The sequence below is a fragment of the Phyllobates terribilis genome, unplaced genomic scaffold (genome assembly GCF_046119375.1).
Source record: "Phyllobates terribilis strain yellow unplaced genomic scaffold, ASM4611937v1 Scaffold_1__5_contigs__length_1240528914, whole genome shotgun sequence".
NCBI lineage: Eukaryota > Metazoa > Chordata > Amphibia > Anura > Dendrobatidae > Phyllobates > Phyllobates terribilis.
The window spans coordinates 1069516942-1069539988 of NW_027362761.1; the positions used below are offsets into that span (position 1 = coordinate 1069516942).

The 23047-nt window shown below is 39.8% G+C and overlaps 1 protein-coding gene across 3 annotated transcripts in view; it reads right to left on the bottom strand.

Moving 5' to 3' along the window:
• Positions 1-2235: 2235 nt before the first annotated feature.
• KIT (KIT proto-oncogene, receptor tyrosine kinase) overlaps positions 2236-23047 on the bottom strand; it is a 75559-nt gene continuing 54747 nt past the window's right edge. For 2 of the 3 annotated variants that reach the window (XM_073645486.1, XM_073645484.1), the window contains exons 6-21: positions 22829-23024; positions 22521-22636; positions 22324-22438; positions 21061-21239; positions 20611-20717; positions 20403-20529; positions 19375-19479; positions 19169-19279; positions 15476-15626; positions 11093-11172; positions 10670-10797; positions 8915-9037; positions 7059-7170; positions 6516-6615; positions 6047-6152; positions 2236-3862 (exon numbers count right to left, since the gene is read on the bottom strand). In XM_073645486.1, coding sequence (XP_073501587.1) covers positions 3740-3862; positions 6047-6152; positions 6516-6615; positions 7059-7170; positions 8915-9037; positions 10670-10797; positions 11093-11172; positions 15476-15626; positions 19169-19279; positions 19375-19479; positions 20403-20529; positions 20611-20717; positions 21061-21239; positions 22324-22438; positions 22521-22636; positions 22829-23024 — 1979 coding nt within the window. In that variant the 3' untranslated portion in view covers positions 2236-3739. The remainder of the gene's footprint in view (positions 3863-6046; positions 6153-6515; positions 6616-7058; positions 7171-8914; positions 9038-10669; positions 10798-11092; positions 11173-15475; positions 15627-19168; positions 19280-19374; positions 19480-20402; positions 20530-20610; positions 20718-21060; positions 21240-22323; positions 22439-22520; positions 22637-22828; positions 23025-23047) is intronic. The other variant, XM_073645485.1, reaches the window with a different exon arrangement.

Consider the following 23047-nt stretch of genomic DNA (forward strand, 5'->3'; position numbering starts at 1 on the left):
AGTGAGCAAAAATGGGCTGAGCCCGCATTTTTTGGGGGCAAATGATAGATGTAGTAATCTTACAGCCTAGTCATTTTTACTGTAAAATGAACACTGTAAATATATAAAAAACCAAAACAGAATTGCGGAATTGTGCTTTTTTTGCCATTTTGTCACACTTGGAATCTTTTGTTCCTGTTTTCCAGTACATCTGTCATGGGTGTGTCAGAGGTGACAGTCGCCCTGCAGTTGGTTGCAGGAGATCTCTACATTTGGCTTCCTCTAGGACCCAGCAGCTACCTCTCTCTGGCTAATTAACACTCTGCCTGGGTGTATAAATACCTACTGTGTTTTAGAGGGAGGTGCCGGCAATATTCTTTACTACATATGAAGGCTTTAGCAAGATCAGTACTTCGCTCTCTCTGGAGCTTGAGGAAGTGTGCGCATTTATCTGGATTTGTCTAAAGCTAAGCAATTTCCCTCTGTTTGTCCACCCTCGTTGTCTATAGTGTTTAGTGGAGATTGACTAGTGCTCATCTCCTTCCTTCCCTAGCCTTAGCCATACGCCAGGGAAAGACAGGGCGAGGCACGCGTGTGGCGATTGGTGAAGAGCCAATACAGGGACGCTAGGGGAGACAGGGTGATGCTAGATCAACCTAGGAGGTCTCCACTTTCCCCTTTCCCTAGTGTCTGGGCTCCCTTTCCCTCTTCCCTTGCACTAAGACAATGTAATTTCCTATACCTATGTTTCAATTTGCAGTTCTCTTACTCTGTTGCTTCTTTTGATGAACCACCCACAGCAGAAAGTCATAGCATAAATGGTGGAGTTAAAAATGCTTTGTCACCAGTTTTAGCATGTTAAATTGGCCAAATCATGGGACAGTGGCTGCAGAGCTGAATAAAACTTTTTTTTTTTGTTTGTTTGTTTTATTTCTCATTTAATTTCTAATTTATGCTAAGACCAAAGGGGCGATGCCAGAAGTGCTTCTATGGGGGCGTGTACTTTTTCACCTGTAAGACGTTGACCAATCAAAAGCAGGAGGTGTTATGCGGAGGAAAAAAAAAAGAACACATCCACCAGAGAAGGTCACATAAGACATGTAATGACACGCATCCCTGCTCTCCTCCCTGATCTTAGTGCTGGCATAAAATGTGTACATCTTCTGCTTTGTTTAAAGAATTACAGTGCATGCGGGGATACTCAAACAAGTCAGCATCGGGGGGCAGAGGCTCTGCTCTGCTCCCTTCCTGAAATTAAGAGATACCAGTGACCTCAGTTTCAAAAGGGCTGGGCTAGTACCTTTAATTAAAAATTCCCTATCCTTCCCTCACTATCTAAGTGTTTTATTTATTTTTTTCTACTACTTCCTGTTTGAGAATCACAATGCATGCTGGGATACTCAAACAAGTTATCATCAGGGGCAATGGCTGCGGTTTCTGCTGCAGCCTCTGCCCCCACCCTGAATCGAAGCGTCACACGTGACGCTCTACGGAGCATGCGTTTGATGTCAATTCTGATGGATGCTCAGTAAGGTCTTGTCACTGTACACCGTTATTCTCATTGCACAGGGACAACATGCTCTCTCGCTCTGATCAGAAGGGATGAGCTGGTAATACAATGTTCAAGGACAGTGCACTGTAAGTAAAAACTAGCGAGCAGAGACCATCACTGATGTCACCTGTGGGGGGCGGGGCTGGTCTCTGCTCACTCGTTCTTTACTTACAATGCACAATGACAGTGCTCTCTGTTGAAGGCTCATTAGTTCTGATCAGAGCCGGCGAGAGAGCGCATTGTCACTCTGCACTGAGAAGAACAGGGCACAGTGACAAGATCTTACTAAGCATCCGTCAAAATTGACATCAGACACACATGCTCAGTATAACAGGGATTAGCCCAGCACCTGAAACTGAGGTTACTGATGACACTTCGTTTCAAGGTGGGAATAGAGGATGTAGCAGTAACCGCAGCGACTGCCCCCTGATGACGACTCGTTTGAGTATCCCAGCATGCATTGTGATTCTTAAACGAATCGTCATCAAAAAGGAAGTATTAGAAAAAAAAATAAAGTAGGTCGATAGTGAGGGAAGAATAGGGAATTTTTTAATTACAGTATGTTAGAAAAAAATATTAGGTTATGACATTAAATAAATAGAAATTTAGGAGTAAAATAAAATTTAGTTTCTGACCACTCCTTTAAGCATCTTGAATTAGTCTTCACGTTTGCAAGCAAAAAGGAACAAATGGTAACATGACAAAACATTTTATTATTAACAACTCTTCTCAACAATCAGGCAACATACTCCAAAAGTTTTGAAACTTGCAACACTTATACGCCTATATACATACAAAAATACTTTGAGTAGAGGGTTGGGGTAAAAAAAGAATGTATTGCTACATTTCCATATTTACAGAAACAAAATAACAAAAAATAAAACATAAGAACGAAATGTTAACATCCAGTCACATTGAAAGTAACAGTTGCCGTAAAAATGTACAAAAATATAACATCTTAAACCATTAAAATAAAAGTGTCAGACTAAGTGCCCCCAAAAGTACCTTTCGTATTAATGGTTTGGTTAACAAGCATATTTTATGTGATTTGTCCAAAATCATACAGTGGAATTTCTACTTAACCCGTCCCTGAACAGCCATGAGCAAAAAGGTCAAAGCATTTAATTTTTTTTTTCTTTTAGAAAATATTCAACATTTTAAAAGGTGCAAAAACAGACAAATGCAGTGCAAATACGGAGTGATGTCTCACGCCTTTCTATAGAGAACCAGTAAGGAAAGGATATCAGTAAGACAGGGCGATGCCATCGATCCAACATGTTTCTTATCTACAGTGGCTTGCGAAAGTATTCACCCCCTTGGCTTTTTACCTCTTTTGTTTCATTACAACCAGTGTTTAAATATTTTTGTAATCCAATTTGTGTAGGATGCATCAGCACTAAATAGTCTAAGTTGGTGAAGTGAGAAAAATATAGACATGAATTTAATTTATGGGATCAAAAAATGACATGAATACTTACTCAAGCCACTGTATAACAGTTGTGAATCATCCAAAGATGATGTTAGTAGTAGCCCCCCAATTTGCCAATCAGTAATACGTGCTTTGACCCCCTCTGTATCTACACAAGGCAAGGCATCCCTCTGGTACTAAAGATGAAAGTTAAATATCCAAATAATTTAACTCTTAACTATATTTGCTGTATCTACCAATGTGAATAAGTGCATGAGAATGGTCAATAAATACAGGCATGAAATATACTGTAGAGAAGAAATGAATCAGTAGCAAGACGCCAGAGACGTATGTGTTAGGTCACGTAGCAGAAGCGGTTCAGCAGGATTCTGGTTTTGCATTTGTTTTGCAACTGCAAGACTTCAACATGTGTGTGTTTTTCTAATGCTACAACTCAACAAGTTTCTTAAGTTTCTTCAACAGCTTCTAGATCCGTGATCTCAGCAAATTGAAAAGCAGGAGCTGAAGTCTTCATCCATAGTCAGTCACTGCTCACGGAGACATATGCCTAGCCTTCATGTGGTAGGGTGCTTCTATATCGTCTCCACAAAGAAACACGCGACAATATGTTTGATTACAGATAGAAGTCAGTATAGGATCTGGCCGACGTTTGGATCATCACTGCCAGAGAACACTGTCTTAAAATTCAGCAGCTCAGTAGGGTTATGGCAATGTTGTAACATGTGGAAATGTGTGTAAGGATAAAATCCACAAGAAGCGAGCGGCAACGTGAAAGGTGTTCAGCGTTCCCCACTTGCCAGTAAGGGCTGAGTAGATGAGGTGTTGCTACCCACTGAGTTGATCCTCACAGAATGATCCACGGGAATATGGTTTGGACATTCGGGAAAAGGGTTTGAAATCTTCTGTTTTGGGAAGAAAAAGTAGAAACAATGTTAGTATAATTGGCAACAAATATAGCACATCCAAACTGTATGCATGTATTATTTATTTTACTTATATTGCCCCATTAATTCCACAGTGCTTTAAAGACATCATCACTGTCCCCATTAGGGCTCACAATCTACACTCCCTATCAGTATGTCTTCGGAGTGTGGGAGAAACCGGAAAACCCAGAGGAAACCCACGCAAACACGGGGAGAACATACAAACTCCTTGCAAATGTTGTCCTTGGTGGGATTTGAACCCAAGACCCCAGCGCTGAAAAGCAACAGGACTAAATCACTGAGCCACCTTGCTGCCCACATATGTAGCCAACTCCTGTGCATAGTCATGATACGGTCATGTTCATGAGTGCTACTGCAAGTCCAAAATATGAGAAGCTAACTGTACGGAATACATCTTGGGCTGTGAGTATAGCACACCCAAACTTATGTGTTGTGTTTAGTCATCATATAATTGTGTTCGCGAGCACTAAAACTAATCTGATTTGTCCCAGCACCTTAAACTATCCATAGGCACGTTGTTCTGGGCTGTGTCAAAGACAAGGACAAAGTGCCTACCCCAGTATAACAAGTGTGCACAATCTCTTGAGTTGGTCCGATACAGTCTGGTAGTGCTTTACTAGAAGCATAGGAAATGATGATTGTGAAAGCTTCTATGGTTATATTAACACTAGCTATTGAGCCCGTTCTACGCCCGGGTGGCGAGCATTTTTATTCGTATATGGTCTCCCATGCTGGTATGTGCTGCCCTCATCCTGGTATTTGTGCTGACCCCATTCTGGTATGCATGGCATGCTTTATCCGTATCCTGATATGCATGGCACGCCTCACCCCCAATCCTGGTACGCATGGCACCCCTCACCCCCAATCCTGGTATACATGGCACCCCTCATCCTCAATCCTGGTATGCATGGCTCCCTCATCCTGGTATGCATGGTACCCCTCATCCCTATCCTCGTATACATGGTACCCCTCATCCCCCAATTCTGGTATGCATGGTACCCCTCATCCCTATCCTGGTATGCATGGTGCCCCTCATCCCCCAATCCTTGTATGCGTGGACCCCTCATCCCCCAATCCTGGTATGCATGGTACCCCTCATCCCTATCCTGGTATGCATGGTGCCCCTCATCCCCCAATCCTTGTATGCGTGGACCCCTCATCCCCCAATCCTGGTATGCATGGTACCCCTCATCCCCCAATCCAGGTATGCATTGTACCCCTCAACCCCCAATCCTGGTATGCATGGTACCCCTCATCCCCCAATCCTGGTATGCATGGTCTCCTCATCCCCCAATCCTGGTATGTGTGACCCCCTCACCCCTCAATCCTGGTATGCATGGTACTCCTCTGCACATACAAAAAAAATGAACACTTATACTCACCTTTCTTCCCACTGCAAATGTGTCTTCAGTAAAATGGCACCAGATAGCGCTATGCGCATGCGCCATTTCCGACGCCTTCACTCCTGCCCCGGTCTCTGGCCAGAAGAGAGGCGCCGCGGCAACGCTCCTCCTGGTCAGGTAAGTATGTAAGTATAGCGCCAGAGATTGCGGTATGCGTTCAGTGTCTACGCATACCACGATCTCCGGCGCCATACACTCCTCTTACCTGTAACGGCTCCATGCGTTCTTCTGTCTGGAGCCAGACTGTGCGGCGTGCATGCGCAGTATATAGAGGTTTCAGACAGAGGGACGCTTGGCCGATTATATTATAGATTTTGGAACATTTCACATTAGCATCAATGCTCATAAAACACACTACAGTATTAGGACTAGGTACAAGCTCAGAGATGTACAGAGCTGTAAGGTGGCACTTATAAAATCATTGTGGCCACACATGTTCCATCAGATACCACTTTATGAAAGTAATCTCCACTAGAAACATTGCCTTTAATAGAGAATACCAGTGTCATACAGAGATACCACATGGCAAGTGAAGCGCATGCAAAGTAAGTGGTACAATACAGGCTCCGGGTACACCACCATGCCGAGCAATAGGCTACTTCTGGAGAGAAGTGAACTTGAACAGCTAACTCTCAGCGCCAACATTACAGCCATAACAACTTGTCCATCTTCATCATCTATTATACAATTTAAAGCATTTCAGCAGAAGGTCTCCTGTAGATAACAACATTATACTCACATGCCCTTTGCTGTCTGAAAGCTGCTGTTCCACCATCTGTACAATCTGTTTGAAGGTGGGTCGCTTCACTGGGTCTGAGTTCCAACAACTCTTCATTATATCATAGCTACAAATAAAAAATTAATTTTTTAAAAAAAAAAACTGATGACTATTGCAACAGGATATATTAATCTTAAAAAAAGTTTTACATTTTCAACTTCTGTAGCTACTAGTAAGTAAAAGGCGATGAGCAGGCGTCCTGAAAACCATCCTATGGTCCCAGCACACTGTTCGAGGCACATTGCACTGGACTACTTAATGTAGTAAATCAAAATCAAACTTTTATGCCAATTTGACTTTTTTTTTATCTAAATTGGACTTTTATGCAGTTTTTTTTTACTTTTATGACATTTAAGTTTTTATTTATCCCTCTTTCTCTCTATGTAAAAACTTTCTATAGAAAAAAAACATAATAACTAAGTGTACTCACAGCTCATCTGGTGCACATTCTGGGCTCAGCATGCGGTACCCATCCTTTATCATTTTGTAGAACTTGGAGTCCACCGGTATTCGAGGGTAAGGGCTGCTTCCTGTTCATTAATCAAACAATGAAATGTATAAACACGGCTGGAATTACTGAATAAGAAAACATTAGTATGGTTGAGGGTTAGGCTGGCAAGAACCCCTTTTTATTTCGTAAATTACAACTTCCTTGAATAAACCACCTGTCTTCACATTCCATTTTTACCACTTTATTCCTTTAAGTTTTAGACCTGAAACTAATTTTCTAGCACTCCATGTCCTGTGAGCAGGCAGCTCCATTGCCTTGTAGGGATGTTGTATGGATCCAAGTCATTTTCCTTATAAATGATCTGATCCTACCCAACTTGAATAGTGGTAGCTATAGACACTGATGTGGATACAGTAAAGTAAGGGTTGTCATGGGGGCAGAGGAGCAACAGAGATGGCACGTTTGTGTTTTTCATATTCTTATGATGTAGCTAAGAACAATTTACTAATGAACTCAACATACCAAGAGAAAAGATCTCCCAAAGCAGGATCCCGTAAGACCAGACGTCACTTTCAAATGTGTATACGCAATGAAAGATGCTTTCAGGAGCCATCCACTTCACTGGGAGTCGAGCCTTTAAAAACACAATGTTAGGATCGAGTTAGAAAAAATATAGGTTACTATCAACCATTGATTAAAAAACACTATCCAAAGTTGCAGGACACCCCCCCCCCCCTCCAGGAGCTGGAGGACCCCCCTCCAGCCTCCCCCCCCCAGCCTTCAGGAGCTGAAGGACCCCCCGACTTTCTATATTTGTGACCCATTTGCATGCACTGCGATTGAGGATACAGAAATAATACACCCAAGTATAATGTCACGATAGGACCTAATCTGACATATAAAGTGCACTGACCATATGAATGTATTCCGTTAGATCTTGTATAGTGACCCAGATAGAGGAGAGCCCCAGCACATACGTCCCGTGACCTGGTTCATTACCAAGAATGCAACTTTTTGTTCTGTGAAGCTTCCTTGCTTAGTCTGAGGAATGGCAATTCTCTATCGGCTTATGTTACCTTATAAATAAAACAACTTTGTTTCTACTTTGCGGCTAGTGAAAGATGAAATTTCATCTGTTATATCTCCATTTTACAAGGCCATAATTTTATGACATCTCTCATAGTTGGTACCTTATCATGAATATAATATTAAATTGTTAAAACTCTTAAAAAGGAAAAGTCAGGTGTAGACATCTCCTTGTGATATATCCTAGTATGGCATGAAGAGATAACTCAGGAGGAAAAGCCAATTGGCACGGCTTCTTAGTATTAGCGGACAATTCTGGAAAACCTTAGATGTCCTTTTTTAAAAGGCTCAGACTGCTTAAAAAAATATATATAAAAGTAGTAATACTCTCAATGATGCCCCACAGCTGTCATTTTGATGCTTACTTGGCCCCTGATGGTCTAAACTTCCTTGTCCTTTCTCAACTAAAAGGACAGTGGCAGAAATACCATTGGTGCAACCTGTGCAGCGGCACAGGGGCCCAAGAGGTAAAGGGCCCACTTTGACCTCCAATGCAGGTGGAATTGTGCATTATGATGGGCCCTTTGCCCTTTGCATTTGAAGAGCTCATTAATTGTTCTAGCAGGGGGCCTCTTCGGTCTGTGTCCGCTCCTGGGACAGGAAATGGTGGCAGTGACCCACCTCGGTCAATGACTGGCTGGGCTTTTCCACCCATTTCTGGTGTGTCGCGATAGACTCAATAAGTTGAGACCAGCTAAGACCGGTTAAACGTGGGAACAGAACTGCTGTGGATTGGAGAAGGAGAGTATGACCTCTTATTTTATTTTTTTTACGGCTGTCGAAGCCTGTCATTTTTTTTCCCCTGAAAAAACATCTTTAATCCATGAAGGGCTGGAACCGATGTGCAATAATGCGGCAAGCAGATAAGGAAGAAATATTGGAGCCCAGTCCTTCCTGCCGTTACTGCTAAGTAAAACATTGCAATTTTCTTAATAGGGACGATAATAGTAAAGTGTAGACCTCAGCTTGCTATTTCCTGATATATTAATATGGCATGGCCAAACTATATTACCTTTTCTGTCAATTACTAACCAGGTTAAAAAGATCAATACAGTTTACTTTTTTTCTCCAAAAACTACATTATGTCCAGTGCTTCCATTACGTCCAGTAAAACGTGCCTAATAGATCTACTGAAGTGTCATTTTTACATGAAATTTTACATTATATCACCAAATCATTATGTTCTCTCTAAGAGAGAGTGGCCTGATGTGATTTGCCATCTTCTCAGGGTTTTCTAAGGGAATTTGAGAACCCTGAGCAGCGCTAACTGAATTACACCTGCCAAGACTTACATTTCCTTTAACCACATAATTTGAGTCATTCTTGATGTCTCTAGCAAGGCCAAAGTCACAGATTTTTGTTATTCGACCGTGAGTGAGGAGAATATTTCTTGCTGCGAGATCTCGGTGAATGCACTGCAACACAAAAATATATGTATTACTAAACAGCACAACTAAATTTTACAACAATTCATCAAAGTAATTATCAAAATGTTTTAATATTTCCCTAGACCATGACATGCTTTCCATAGCATGGCGCTGTACAAGGTGCAGCTCAATGTAATGGAAAAGCCGCTAATAATTCAACCTAACTCACTTTTCTCTGGACAAGAGATATGCGTAGTAGACGGAGAGGGGCTCCAAACTTAAACATTCAATTTTGGTTAACCCCATAAATAAATTTAATTATGAACGGGCGACTTCATGAACACAACTCCATTCCTTATCCTAGAAATGGTAGCTTCAAAGTGAACAAGATTAGGAAGGAATTGAGAATCTAATTTATGAACAAAACTTAAATTTTGGGTCATTAGTTGTAGACCAGTTTTAAAGGGGCTATCCAGGACTTAACAACTGATGACCTATTGTTAGGATAGGTAATCAATAGGAGACACCTGACACCTCCACCGATCAGCTGAAAACAGCCAGAAATAAATGAGAGCAATATAATTCGCATAGTTCCAGCCACTGCCAGAGCAAGTTTTCAGCCAATCATTGGGGGTATTAGGTGTCAGACCCCCACCAGTCTTATTTGCTTGACTTATCGATATGGACCAGACAAGCCCTTTAACCTAAGGGATAGGTCTGCAGTCAGTGTGTGTGACAGTAGACTTAAGAATCCACCAAGTGCACACACTGTGCACTGCGGGGATTCGCCGGTTTCAGACTGGAGGGTATGTATGAGTTATACATACTCCCGGCCATGGCTCGTCTAGAGGACGCAGCCTCGCTTCCTACAAGTGTATGGAGTGAGGCCGTGCCCACTGGTCAGGAGTATGTATAACTCATACATACCCTCCGGTCCCGGGTCAGAAACTGGCGTTTCCCCGCAGCGCACAGTGTGTGTGGTGGGGGGATTCATAAGTCTGCAGTCACATATAGCGACTGCAGACTTATCGATTTGGACCAACCAACACCTTTAAGTCCTGGACTTCCCTTTTAAAATGCAAAACCAAGTTTTAGATGTCAATGAATTAAAAAGAAAACATGGACACATTGTAAGCAATATCATAATAGATGCAACATGATTAAGTGCTGCTTTAAAGAGGAGCTGTCTGCAGGTTTTTTTTTTCACTGTTCCATTTTTCTTAAATCTGCCATACAGTTAGAGATAAGAATTTTTTAATTTAGTGCTAATTCTTATGCTCTTTATGAGGGGGCGTGGCTCACATGACTCTGGGTGGGTGTCTTCAGGATGCTTTGCATAATTACCCTGTTAGCACCGCCCACTTAGGAAAGATCACAATTAGGACTAAATAAAAAGACCCATATCTCTGGGACCGTATGGTGGATTTAAGAAAAACGAAAAGCAGAATACTAAGGGGAGCAGCAGAAATACAATAAGAGCAACAAATGGCCACTTCTGACCTGGTGTCCTCTGTAAAAAACTGATTTTAACATAATTGCTGAGAATATACAATGCCATGCCTGCCGCAGCTTTGCCGCTGTTGGACTGAACCTTGCTCATGTTCATAGATCAGTAACTGTATCTTTGCCTTGCATGTCTGTCAAGTACAAATGTGTGTGAGCATCTGTGTATTAACTCACATTTTTAGACGCCAGGAAGTTCATGCCCTGTGCAACCTGATATGAAAAGCTAATCAGATCTTCTGTATCTAGGGCTAAATCATCCTCTTCGGGCATTGCGATGGTGACATCCTGATCAACATAGGAACCTATTCAAGTTAAACCGTTTAAACAGTTAGACGGAAATTTCAAACAACCAAATCAAGGGACTGAGAAATGACCACTTTACTCTTCCACGCAAGCAAGCAAAATCCCTGCCAGAGCAATAAATCCATGTGAAACTTAAACAAAAAAAAGCTTGTTTTAAAGAAATACGGTATTTTAGAAAAAAACTTCACGCTAGTTTTCACTTTGCTGTAAATTGTATTCATTGACGCAGTTATGACTCAGTTATAGCTCAAGCTACTTGGAATTGACATTTTGGAAAAACTGAATTCATCTCACCAGATTTTCTTTTGTCGGCCTTGGTTGGCACCACGTAAGATACTCCTGGCTTCATATCCATGTACTCACTCAATGCTTCACTGTAAAACAAGAGGAAGGATTGCTTTTGAAAAACATTCCCACTATTTACAGCTCCTCGAATGATGGATCCAAGAACAAAAGACGAGGATATCAATGTTTTACTTGGCAGGAGAACAAGCATAACAACTCCTGACATCCATGTACTGGAGGAATTGTAGCACAGGATGCACGTCTAATCACTGAAGATACGACCACTGGTGGCAACAACAAAACTTGTTGGATATATTGAAATAAAAATACTAAATTCATACATAAAAGCCCACCTATCCATCGTACATCAACTCCTTACATGCCATATGATGCTTTATTTACACAAAATAGCAAGATCAGGTGCACCGCCATCCCTTAAAGTGATTACACATGTTCGGAGCAGAAGTTATACCCATTACATTGTATCAGGATGGAAGACAGCAAGTGATGAACAATAGATCAGTCCCCAGGGATGTTTTAAGTTGCTGTGGTTTACATGAAACAAGACCTTGCACAAATGCTGTTCAGGGGTCAAGGAGAACAATGATTAAGACTTCTGCTGCTATGTAGGTGATGAGTCTGTGAATATTCATTTTTATTTGTAGACTCGCTAAACCTGCACTATTACTTTAGCCTAATGTCCTTGTCTACATTAGTGCAATTAATTACTGTGGTAGCGTGAGTCATGTAATTTCGTTGTTAGAAGTTTCTTAACTTTTATGGCTGATATGCTTAGCCGAAGAGCTAGAGTTTTTTTTAGCTTAAAGAGGAAGGTGTCATCAGAAAATTACCTATTGTTTAAATTTGTATTTTATGCCAAAGTGTAACTTAACTTTGGAATTTCTTTTTTTGTATCGCGTAGGACCTTAAATATTCTGCAAAATCAGTGGGGGCTTAAGGACCTGGACTCCACCAGTCTGGAGGAAATTTAATGGCCTACAAAAAATAAATAAAAGGCTGCAAAATATAAATAATTTGCCTATAATTAGGTTTCATATCATAGAAAAAAAATGTTATTTTCACACTAATGACTAGGCCTAATATTACATTCCTACTTTGTTGGCAACATACACATTAGCAGCAATATACTGATCAAGACCCTACAAAGTTTGTAACGAGCTTGATGTAATCATGGCAAATATCGTTGTGAAGGCAGTGGGTGGGGAAGGAGCTTTACATATCACCTATTGTAAAAGATGGATCCGGTGTCATCTGCTTTATATAGCGGTGTTATGTCTCATTGTAACCTTGACTCTGTTGATAATGAGACTGCAGAGAAGTCCCCTGTACAGGACAGGAAGTGTGAATCTAGTACAAGACCTAGTGACCAGAGTGAAAATTGCAAGTTTTTTTTTATATAAACCATAGATCATTTTATGATGACACTTTGCTTTTCTGAGAGCCCTCCCCAGTTAGTATCAGGAAAACTGCTTGTTTTATTTTTTTTTGTAGCATCATCTATAATGGCGCCATGATGTGACACCATAAATATTAGAGGACGGTTATATATTAGGAGAAGCTGATAAGGAGGTATCGCCTCCATTATCTCAAGATACTTAAAGGGGGTTGTTCAGAGAAAACAAGTTATCACCTAACCAGAGGGTGACCCCACCCACAAGTAAAGATGCTGGGTATAAGAGTTCAGTCAAACCTAAGGTCTCATATACACCTGATGAAGGCTCTATGAGCAGAAACGCATTCATTGTGTGATCCTTTTAAAAGACTCCCTTCTCCCTTCCCTTTTTTGTATATCCATGTCCCTTATGTGTATTCACGGTTTTATGATTTTTAAAAAAAACTACAAATATTAATCCCTTGTGGAATATCCTCCATGTGATTGCACCACATTTGGAAGAGTCAACAATTTTTTGGTTACTCTTTCTTCCACGGGAGTGCCTCCAGAATCCATTTGTCTCCATTTGTTCACGTGGTGGCTGTCTGTCGGGCAGGACAAATATACCACCACCATCTATGGAAGAGATGCAAACCGTGGTCTGAGAACCCTAATAACGGACAAATTCCTCAAATAGAGTTGTGCCTATCAGCACAACTTGCTCAGGTGAGCATAAAAGATTTTTTATTCTTTTAAAATTTTTAGTCTCTACTTACTACGCTCAGGTAGCGCTCTCTTTCCCTTTTTCCTCCACATCTCTCTACCCAGGAACTATCACCTAACCAGGTGATGACTGATCGGTGGTGCACAATGGTGAATTTTAATCTCCAATGGGGCACTATTATCCCCATTCTAAATTGTATTGGTGGGTCAGACTCAACCACTGCTCCATTCATTCTCTATAGGACTGGTGGAAAAAGCATACACATACAGTTATATGAAAAAGTTTGGGCACCCCTATTTATCTTAAGCTTAATGTTTTATAAAAATTGGTGTTTTTGCAACAGCTATTTCAGTTTGATATATTTAATAACTGTTGGACACAGTAATGTTTCTGCCTTGAAATGAGGTTTATTGTACTAACAGAAAATGTGCAATCTGCATTCAAACAAAATTTGACAGGTGCATAAGTATGGGCACCCTTATCATTTTCTTGTTTTAAATACTCCTACCTATTTTTTACTGACGTACTAAAGCACTTTTTTTGGTTTTGTAACCTCATTGAGCTTTGAACTTCATAGCCAGGTGTATGCAGTCATGAGAAAAGCTACTTAAAGTGGCCACTTGCAAGTTGTTCTCCTGTTTGAACCTCCTCTGAAGAGTGGCATCATAGGCTCCTCAAAACAACTGTCAAATGATCTGAAAACAAAGATTATTCAACATAGTTGTTCAGGGGAAGGATACAAAAAGCTGTCTCAGAGATTTAACCTGTCAGTTTCCACTGTGAGGAACATAGTAAGGAAATGGAAGAACACAGGGACAGTTCTTGTTAAGGCCAGAAGTGGCAGGCCAAGAAAAACATCAGAAAGGCAGAGAAGAAGAATGGTGAGATCAGTCAAGGACAATCCTCAGACCACCTCCAGAGAGTTGCAGCATCAACTTGCTGCAGATGGTGTCACTGTGCATCGGTCAACTATACAACGCACTTTGCACAAGGAGAAGCTGTATGGGAGAGTGATGCGACAGAAGTCGTTTCTGCAAGCACGCCACAAACCGAGTCGGCTGAGGTATGCAAAAGCACATTTGGAGAAGCCAATTTCTTTTTGGAAGAAGGTCCTGTGGACTGATGAAACCAAGATTGAGTTGTTTGGTCATACAAAAGGCGTTATGCATGGCGGCAAAAAAACACAGCATTCCAAGAAAAACACTTGCTACCCACAGTAAAATTTGGTGGAGGTTCCATCATGCTTTGGGGCTGTGTGGCCAATGCCGGCACCTGGAATCTTGTTAGAGTTGAGGGACGCATGGATTCCACTCAATATCAGCAGATTCCTGACAATAATGTTCAAGAATCAGTGATAAAGTTGAAGTTACGCAGGGGATGGATCTTTCAGCAAGACAATGATCCAAAACACCGCTCCAAATCTACTCAGACATTCATGCAGAGGAACAATTACAATGTTCTGGAATGGCCATCCCAGTCCCCAGACCTGAATATCATTGAACATCTGTGGGATCATTTGAAGAGGGCTGTCCATGCTCGTCGACCATCAAACTTAACTGAACTGGAATTGTTTTGTAAAAAGGAAGGGTCAAAAATACCTTCAACCAGGATCCAGGAACTCATTAAAAGCTACAGGAAGCGACTAGAGGCTGTTATTTTTGCAAAAGGAGGATCTACTAAATATTAATGTCATTTTTCTGGTGAGGTGCCCATACTTATGCACCTGTCAAATTTTGTTTGAATGCAGATTGCACATTTTCTGTTAGTACAATAAACCTCATTTCAAGGCAGAAACATTACTGTGTCCAACAGTTATTACATATATCAAACTGAAATAGCTGTTGCAAAAACACCAATTTTTAAAAAACATTAAGCTTAAGATTAATAGGGGTGCCCAAACTTTTTCATATAACTGTATGGAATGAATGGAGAGGCGGTTCAGCACCATCCTAATGGGGATAAAAGTCCCAAGTTCTGATGATCGGTGCGAGTTCTAGTAGTTAGACTCCCACAGATCAATATCTGGACAACCCCTTTAAATAGGACAAATGATGACATGGTTTTAATCGATGTTACTTTGGAAGGGACATTCAATACCATAATAAACTTTCTGTAATTCAATATTTGAATATTTTCTCCGTTATGTGTGATTTCCAAACTTTGACCACTCTATTTTGTCGAAGCACCTCATGTTGTCCTAGTAAATTTAGAAAAATATATATAATTTTTAAATTAATGTGATACATTATATAAGACAAGATAATTTGCTGCTTACCAAACATTTTCCCTTGAGTTAAGAAGGTTCTTGTAAAGGGCACTTTCAGAATGGTCTTCAAACTTTTGGCAGATGAAGGCATCACGTTTTCTCCTTAAATAATTCAGAAGATCTCCATAACAACAATACTCTGTGATGACAAGAGTTGGACCTGGGAAAGAAATTTTAAAGCCCATTTGATAGAAATACTATAAATCAGGAGCAGATGTGATAAAATAATGACATCAGCTTGGACGGGGGGGCACAAAATCACAACACTACGTAGATATGCTTTGCTGCCACTATAAGAGCATAGCATCACAGTATCATATGCAGTCATTTCAATGTCCCAAGCTGAAAATGACAGCTCCAAGCGCAAATCAAATTACACATTTTACATTATAAGAATGAAGCTCTACTCTAAAGAACGCATTAAATACAAAGGTTTGTCTTTCCAATGAAGTCATAACTTATATTTCCTATTTAATTTACTCATGCAAATATGTGAAAAAAAAATTGTATGACAGATGAATTCAACATTGGTAAAGATGACAGGTGCGCCTGAAAATACATTTTAATATCAGATCCTACGCAAAGGTAAAGGATAATGTTGTTATATATGTACCAATAGGACCAATCATTAAAAGTAGTCTCAGGAGTTCAGCAGCTTCCTCAACTAATTTCTAAAGAATGCAAATTACAACATGCAGCAGAATGAAGCTGGAGACCACGTAACAGGTTTCTATTTGGAGAAGTGATCCACTTAAAGAGGCTGTCAACAGTGCAAGGACGACCTGCCGGGTCACTGCACAAGATTATATAATGCCATTTCTACAGTTACCTAAATGATAAATTCCCTTTCTGAACGTTTTGTACATACAAAAATTTTTAACTCTTTTAATGAGGAAGATTCCCCTATATCTTGATTTTTTTTCCTGTCCCAAAGTGGCTTTTGCAAATTGTAATATAACCTAAGTGCATGGGTTTAAACAACACCAGGTCAGACATGGCATTGTAGTCCAACACTTTTCCAAACAGAAAAGTTTGATAAATGAGTACACGGAATAGGACTCTAAAGACCACAGCATTTTTCTGACAAGTTCAGACAGGTCAGAAAACGTGGTGCAGGGACTTCAGATAAATACATTGAAAATATGTTGTTTTATGTCAGAATCCAGTAGTAATTGCTTTAATAAATCTGCACTATTGTCTAAAAACTGGATAGACACAAATTACAAGCTTAAGCATGACTTGTAAATACTTAGAAATATTGTTTTTTATTTAAAGGATATGCTACCATAATTAACTTTTATGACATTTCAATCATTTACCTGCAACCCCACCTTACATGAAAATGAACAGATCCAAGTCCCCGATTTCAGTGGAGAGGAGTCTGTCCATGAACAGTTTTTCTCCATTGAAATCTGAAATCAAGAAAGCCAACCAGTCTTTTTTATATTGGATTGACAGGGCACCAAATAAGTGGTGAGGAAAACCCCTAATAGCATACTTGTTATCCAGGCAATTTTTCAGAATAAACTGTCATTTACTTGAGGAATAACACTATTTTTGGACATTATATGCATTGTATCCTGCATTTTTACCCATTGCACACTATCTCTAGATTTCAGTTGTCTCTAAACTAGTGGGTGAAAACTAGCTATGGTGTCTCCTATACTGCGCACACACAGAGACATGAGTGATTCTCTCTCAATGAAGCACATCTTCAGAAACAGAAACCACATGAATAACATTATATAGCAGTACTGAGAAGTGTAGTTGTGAATCCAGCTCAAGGTTGAGATAAACCTCTTAATAGAAAGGAACACTGTGTGTCTCTGCCTTTCTCACTCTGCTCTCCTTTCCTTTACATAAACGTCAATAGGCAGCTCTAATCAGTGCTGGCAGTCATTTTTTTTTTGAGGAAGACAGATATTAACTTTATTTGTAAATGAATGAGGAGTTCAGGAGGCTGGACGGAAAAGTGGCTTGTTGGTGGAGAATGACTCACATGTTTCTGGTAAGAAATATTTAAAAAAATTATTTTATTTGCCTTTACGACTGATTTATGCAAAGTTTGTTGAATTGACAGTGACCATTTAGGATTACTTATTGATTCTTGATTATCCTGGAATATGTAAAAGCTCAATCAGCGAATAAGAAGATGTTCTCATTTGCACATGTCTGTTCCATTTATAGGATACATTTAACACGGGCTGCTAGAGAACCTTCCTGCCACCTCACTATTAAAAAGGTATGAGCAAGCTCTACTAAGTCTAAAATCAAAGTTGTGGTGGCTTCACTTAAAGGGCCTTTAGGTTTTCCAAAAAAATACCCTGTTCCCATGTGCAATTTGTTTTTAAAAAAAAACAAAACAAAACAAAAAAACTTTACTCACCCTCCCCGCGTCCAGCACCAAGTCTTCACTACTGCTTCTGGAGTCTGTTATTGGCAATCAGTGATCTCAGTGTCTCTGCCCATTTGGACAACATGCGTTGGTGAGCGCAGTGATTGGCTGCTGTGCAGAGAATAAACACCAGGAGCGAGAGCAGCGATGGAGACTTAATGCTGGACCTGGGGAGGGTGACTAATGTACACTTTGTTTCTTTAAAACAAATTGCGCCTTTGGACAGGTATTTTTTGACAATGGAAAACCCATTTAAAATAAAATGTGCTTAATAGTTCATATTTTTTGGCAGAATCAAATCAAGTTTCACATGCATTGTAGCAAGTTGTACTTATGAAACTTGCTTTCTTCTCCCGTAATGAGCTCCTTCTCTATGGCGAAAGAGTGGGATGTTGGAGTTTCCTTTGTGCCCATGCACATGTTTGCTCAGCACATAATCTGCCAGGGAGAGACAGTAAATTAAAGTGTATCGCTGCCTGAACTCCACTGAATAGATGATGTGCTTCTGTCTGATGAAGGATGATTGATGATACATTTACTATGCTCAACCTACAACGGCCCAAGTCCATATGAACAGCTCTTCAGTTGTACCTGGCTCCATAAAGGCTTAGTCACACATCGAGACTTAAGCCGAACTCACAATTAAGCGATTATCATTAACCCCTTAGGCGGCCAGGTGGCCTTTGTATTATAAGCATGTGTGAGTCACTACATAATAATACTTATAAAATTATGCAAACACAAAATACAACAGAATAATTTAATATATCCCTCTGTAATCCTGTACAAGGAATTAGTCCATACAACCTAAGTCACAGAGAGCAGAAGACGTATTGTTTGTGTCTCCAACTTCCTCAGTTGTTACCATGTTAGGGGCTATGTTTATTGCTCATGTAAGAAAAGCATAAATGATACAACCGATTTCATCATACAGGAAGCCAAGCGGTGAAACCGAAGGCTAATTGTAAAATATGACAGCAAATCTTCTGAATTTCAACTAAGATCAATGGGTATTGGGAATACTACTTAATTCATATATGCGGTGCATTCTCTCTCCTCCATAAGTCATATGGCAGCAGTGACAAGACTCTTTATTCGGTACAACAGGCTATGGCATTCTGCCACACGATCCTTCTGGACTGATACGGATGACTTGGGAGAGTGCGGCATAATTCACTCCAATTCATGAGCATTCTAGAATTCATTAGTTCCATATCTGCTTTCCTGCTCACTTCACGTCTTATTTCTAGAAAGTACATATAGTCTCAGTGCAAGATGTTAGCTTCCAAAACCAAGCATTTATTTACCTCCCACGGTGCAGGCTCCGAGAAGATTGACAATGTTTTTGTGATGGCCAAGATAACTCAAGACCTTTAGCTCAGACATAAGGGCTTCCCTCTCCGTAGCATGGGCACTTGCTGAAAATAAAGAGGTGCACACAGTGTTAATAATGTCAGGTGCACACCGGTTTAATATTCAAGAATTATTAACACCAAGTAAGAATAATACTTACGTTTCAGCATTTTAACTGCCACTGTGAGCGCATTATCTTCCTTAAATAAGCCATATGCCGTGGCTTCAACCACTTTACCAAATGCACCAGCACCCAAAATCTTACCTATTAGGAAATGAAAGATAAGTGATTGAATGTAAAAAAAAAAAATAAATAGTCTTGCTTCTTTAATATAGTAGTTTAGGATATGATAAAACACAGATTGTTATACACATGAAACTGAATAAAAGGGAAATTAACTAGTCTGTAGAGCGCCATAAGAGCTGTAGCCAAAGCCAATGTATGCCCCTCAATGGATCCCGGTGGGGTGGCCGATTACCTGTCTATTTTCCTCTAGAAGTAAATCTAATGTCAAGACATGATTTTTTTCCCTATCAGGTTCATATAAAAGGGAGTGTAACATCAGAAAATTACCTATTGTTTAAATAAAGTTTTGTGTTAAATGTAATTTCTAAAATTTTTGCCCAAAATTTTAAAAATCAAAAACACACATTAGAAATCCTGCAAGTTTCATATTAGCCATTGGGGCCATTTTAGACTCATATTTCCTGGCCTTTATAGAAGACGTTTCAGAAGTCTCATTATCATCACAGGCAAGATTACAATGACAGAAAACTGACCTTCAATACAAATATAGGGTCTGAGTCAATCTATTGCAGCTAATGTACATGTGCATTTCTTAAATAAATAATAAAAAAAAAAACACAAAGCAAAACAGGAGTCCAGAATTGCCCTAATGGCCAATGTGAAAATTGCAACATTTCTAGGTTTTTAAAATACAGATCGTGATATAACAAAAAAGTCACATTTTTTTAAATAAAAAATACGTAAAGTAAAAACCTGATTTAAACACTAGGTTATTTTCTGATTGCACATTTCCTTTAAATTCATGCACTTAAATGAAATTGGAGGCATACAGATGTACAACTTGGCTCCATAGCTACAGGCACGGCATTAAGTCATGCAGAGTATAGTAAAAAATACAAAGAATTGTACAATATAGGAGTGAAATAACACAATATACTAACCAAAACACAGCCGGTCTCTAGGGAACTCCCACTTGTTATCATAAGGAAGTTGGGTTGGATCAATATACACATAATTATTTCCATTGATTTCTTCTACCACCTTCCACTGAATTTCATACTTTGGTTTCTGTATTAAGGAAAGAACATAAACTAAGTAAAAGGAAAACAAACCCAAGTAAAACATTGGTAGGAGCACAATATACAGTACCTGCAAGTATTTGTACATGAGGACTGACATGGCGACACACAGCACAGCGGCAGCTACTATGAATCCGATTAGCAAGGGCGTAAAGAGTTTGTGGGAATTCCTTTCTGCTAGAGACAGAAATGTTTTCTTACAAATGGAAGGCAAAGTAAAACATATCAATGTTTATTCTATAGATGGACTAATTTCTGCAAAACAGAGAGAATAAACAGGAGGATCCGCTCATGAAATAACCGCTGTTTGATATGTTGGTCAGCAGTCTGAGGCCAGTGTGCAAATAAAGTATACCGGCAAAAAAATATATATAATTATAATATATATATAATACATATTATGTATAAATAATATACAGACACTATTTTTATACATTTATGAAATGTGTCAAACTTTTTATGAGGTTATATTTAATTACGTAAAGTTAGTTTATACCAAAAAATGAACAGTTAGAATTACCTCTAACGGCAAAACTGAAAACGGACATAATCCTCTCCACACCATTGTTTGCGAAGCACTGAACGGTGCCGTTCTTTTCCTTAATAGAGCTCACGTCAATGATGCTTTCTACTACTGTGCGCCCAAGAGAGGAGTTTTCCATGCTCTGCTTTGTATCAATTGGCATTATTGCTGAACACCTGCAATAACAAAGTCAGGTCATACGTGTTTCTTTAGGAAGATTCAATGTGAAATGCAAATGGAAACTACAGATAAAGCTGCAGGGACATCAATAATACAAGTACAAAAATGGAGTCACCTGTGTTGATACATGAGGCGCTTGCAGAGTAGATTATAGTGTCACTCCCATAGAGTTGGATGACATATAAGTAATTGTGGTAATGTCTCAGAGCAGTACTTAAATAGCTTCTACGTCAATAATGCACAGAAACCTAAGTCAGCAGCGAGGTCCGGCTGTCAATAGAGTGCAATCAGGATACCAGTCTATGTCTGAGGCCACAGCCCCACTATCAGTATGTGGTCAGTATTCAGTCAGTATTTTTTCTCAGGAGTGGAATCCAAAACCAGGAGTGGGTGATAAATGCAGAATTGGTGACTTGTTTCTATTAGACCTTTTCTCTGATTGTTCCTCACCTGGTTTTGGCTCCCACTCCTGAGAAAAAATACTGACCGAATACTGATAGTGGGGCCGTGGCCTATGTTTAAGACTTTAAAAATTGGTGTTCCTGGTTCAAAATTGGGTTGAGATGTCAGAGGTAGGGCTCGTGCAGATGACCGTATTTTCGGTCCGAATGTGATCTGACAAAACATCGGATTGAACTTGGACCAGTTATTCTATGGAGCTGTGCACATGTTTGATTTTTCCCTCGGACATAGCCGGTCCAGGAAAAAAATAAAAAATAAATAAAAAATTGTTGCATGCCCAAATTTGATCTGACATTCGGATTGCACTCATCCATGCAAGTCAATGAGTGCATGGAAAACATTGTACTGCACTCGGATTAAATTTTAAGTGTAGTCAGATTTCCACGGACTGATACAATGGAGAAGGAGAAATTTTTCTCTCCATCTTCTCCTCATCCGAGAGAATCAGGTCACACTGTGATCACACTCTGATCAGAGTTTGACCAGATTGTCATTTGCACAATCAACCCGATTCTCTTGGATCAGAGGATATAGGCTTGTGTGACCCAAGCCTTAAACTAAAAAGGACAGTAAACCACACAAATATCAATTATTAATGAACTCTGTCGTGTCTGATACCTGGATTCGAATCCTGAACAGAATAACCAGTCAATAGATGGCACAGGGTATCCCGCTGCCACGCACTGGAGCATGTCATGACTAAGTTGATCAATAAACAGGATTTCTGGTTTTGCTGCAGAAATACAGAAGAAACCCATTAGTAGAAATTCTTCTGAAATTCTCCACATTGCAACCAAGTAAAAGTTTGCACTTACTCTTCACTGATACGTTGAAGCTGACGGATGAGTTGGCATCAGAATTCGAGGCATAAAATGTATAGATTCCCTTCTCATTCCCTTTAAGACGGATCAGATGTAGCTCACTAGCATACCTATCAGGAGTAGGGTAGCAAATGCAATTAAGGGGGATACTGATACATATAGATTTGTATATGTATATATTTTATATTTAGTTAAACATCTACATTTTCTATCTGAACAGACAAGTAAAAATCACTTCTTTTGGGAAAGTTCCTGTATTTTCTGACTGAGCTCATACAATTGTGAATATATGACTGACATACCTATTGTTGCCTTCATCTCTTGGCTGTACAAAATGGTCAGAGGTGTTGAGAACAGTCTCATTCATGAAAGTCCATAATTCTTCATCTGGTCTGGGATAGGCATCAATGTAGACCTCCAGCACAATGTTCTCACCAGCATTAATAGACACATCAAGTGTGGTGTTGTCCATCACAGTCAGACTGATGTATCCAGTTTCTGAAAAACATAAATTAAAAAAT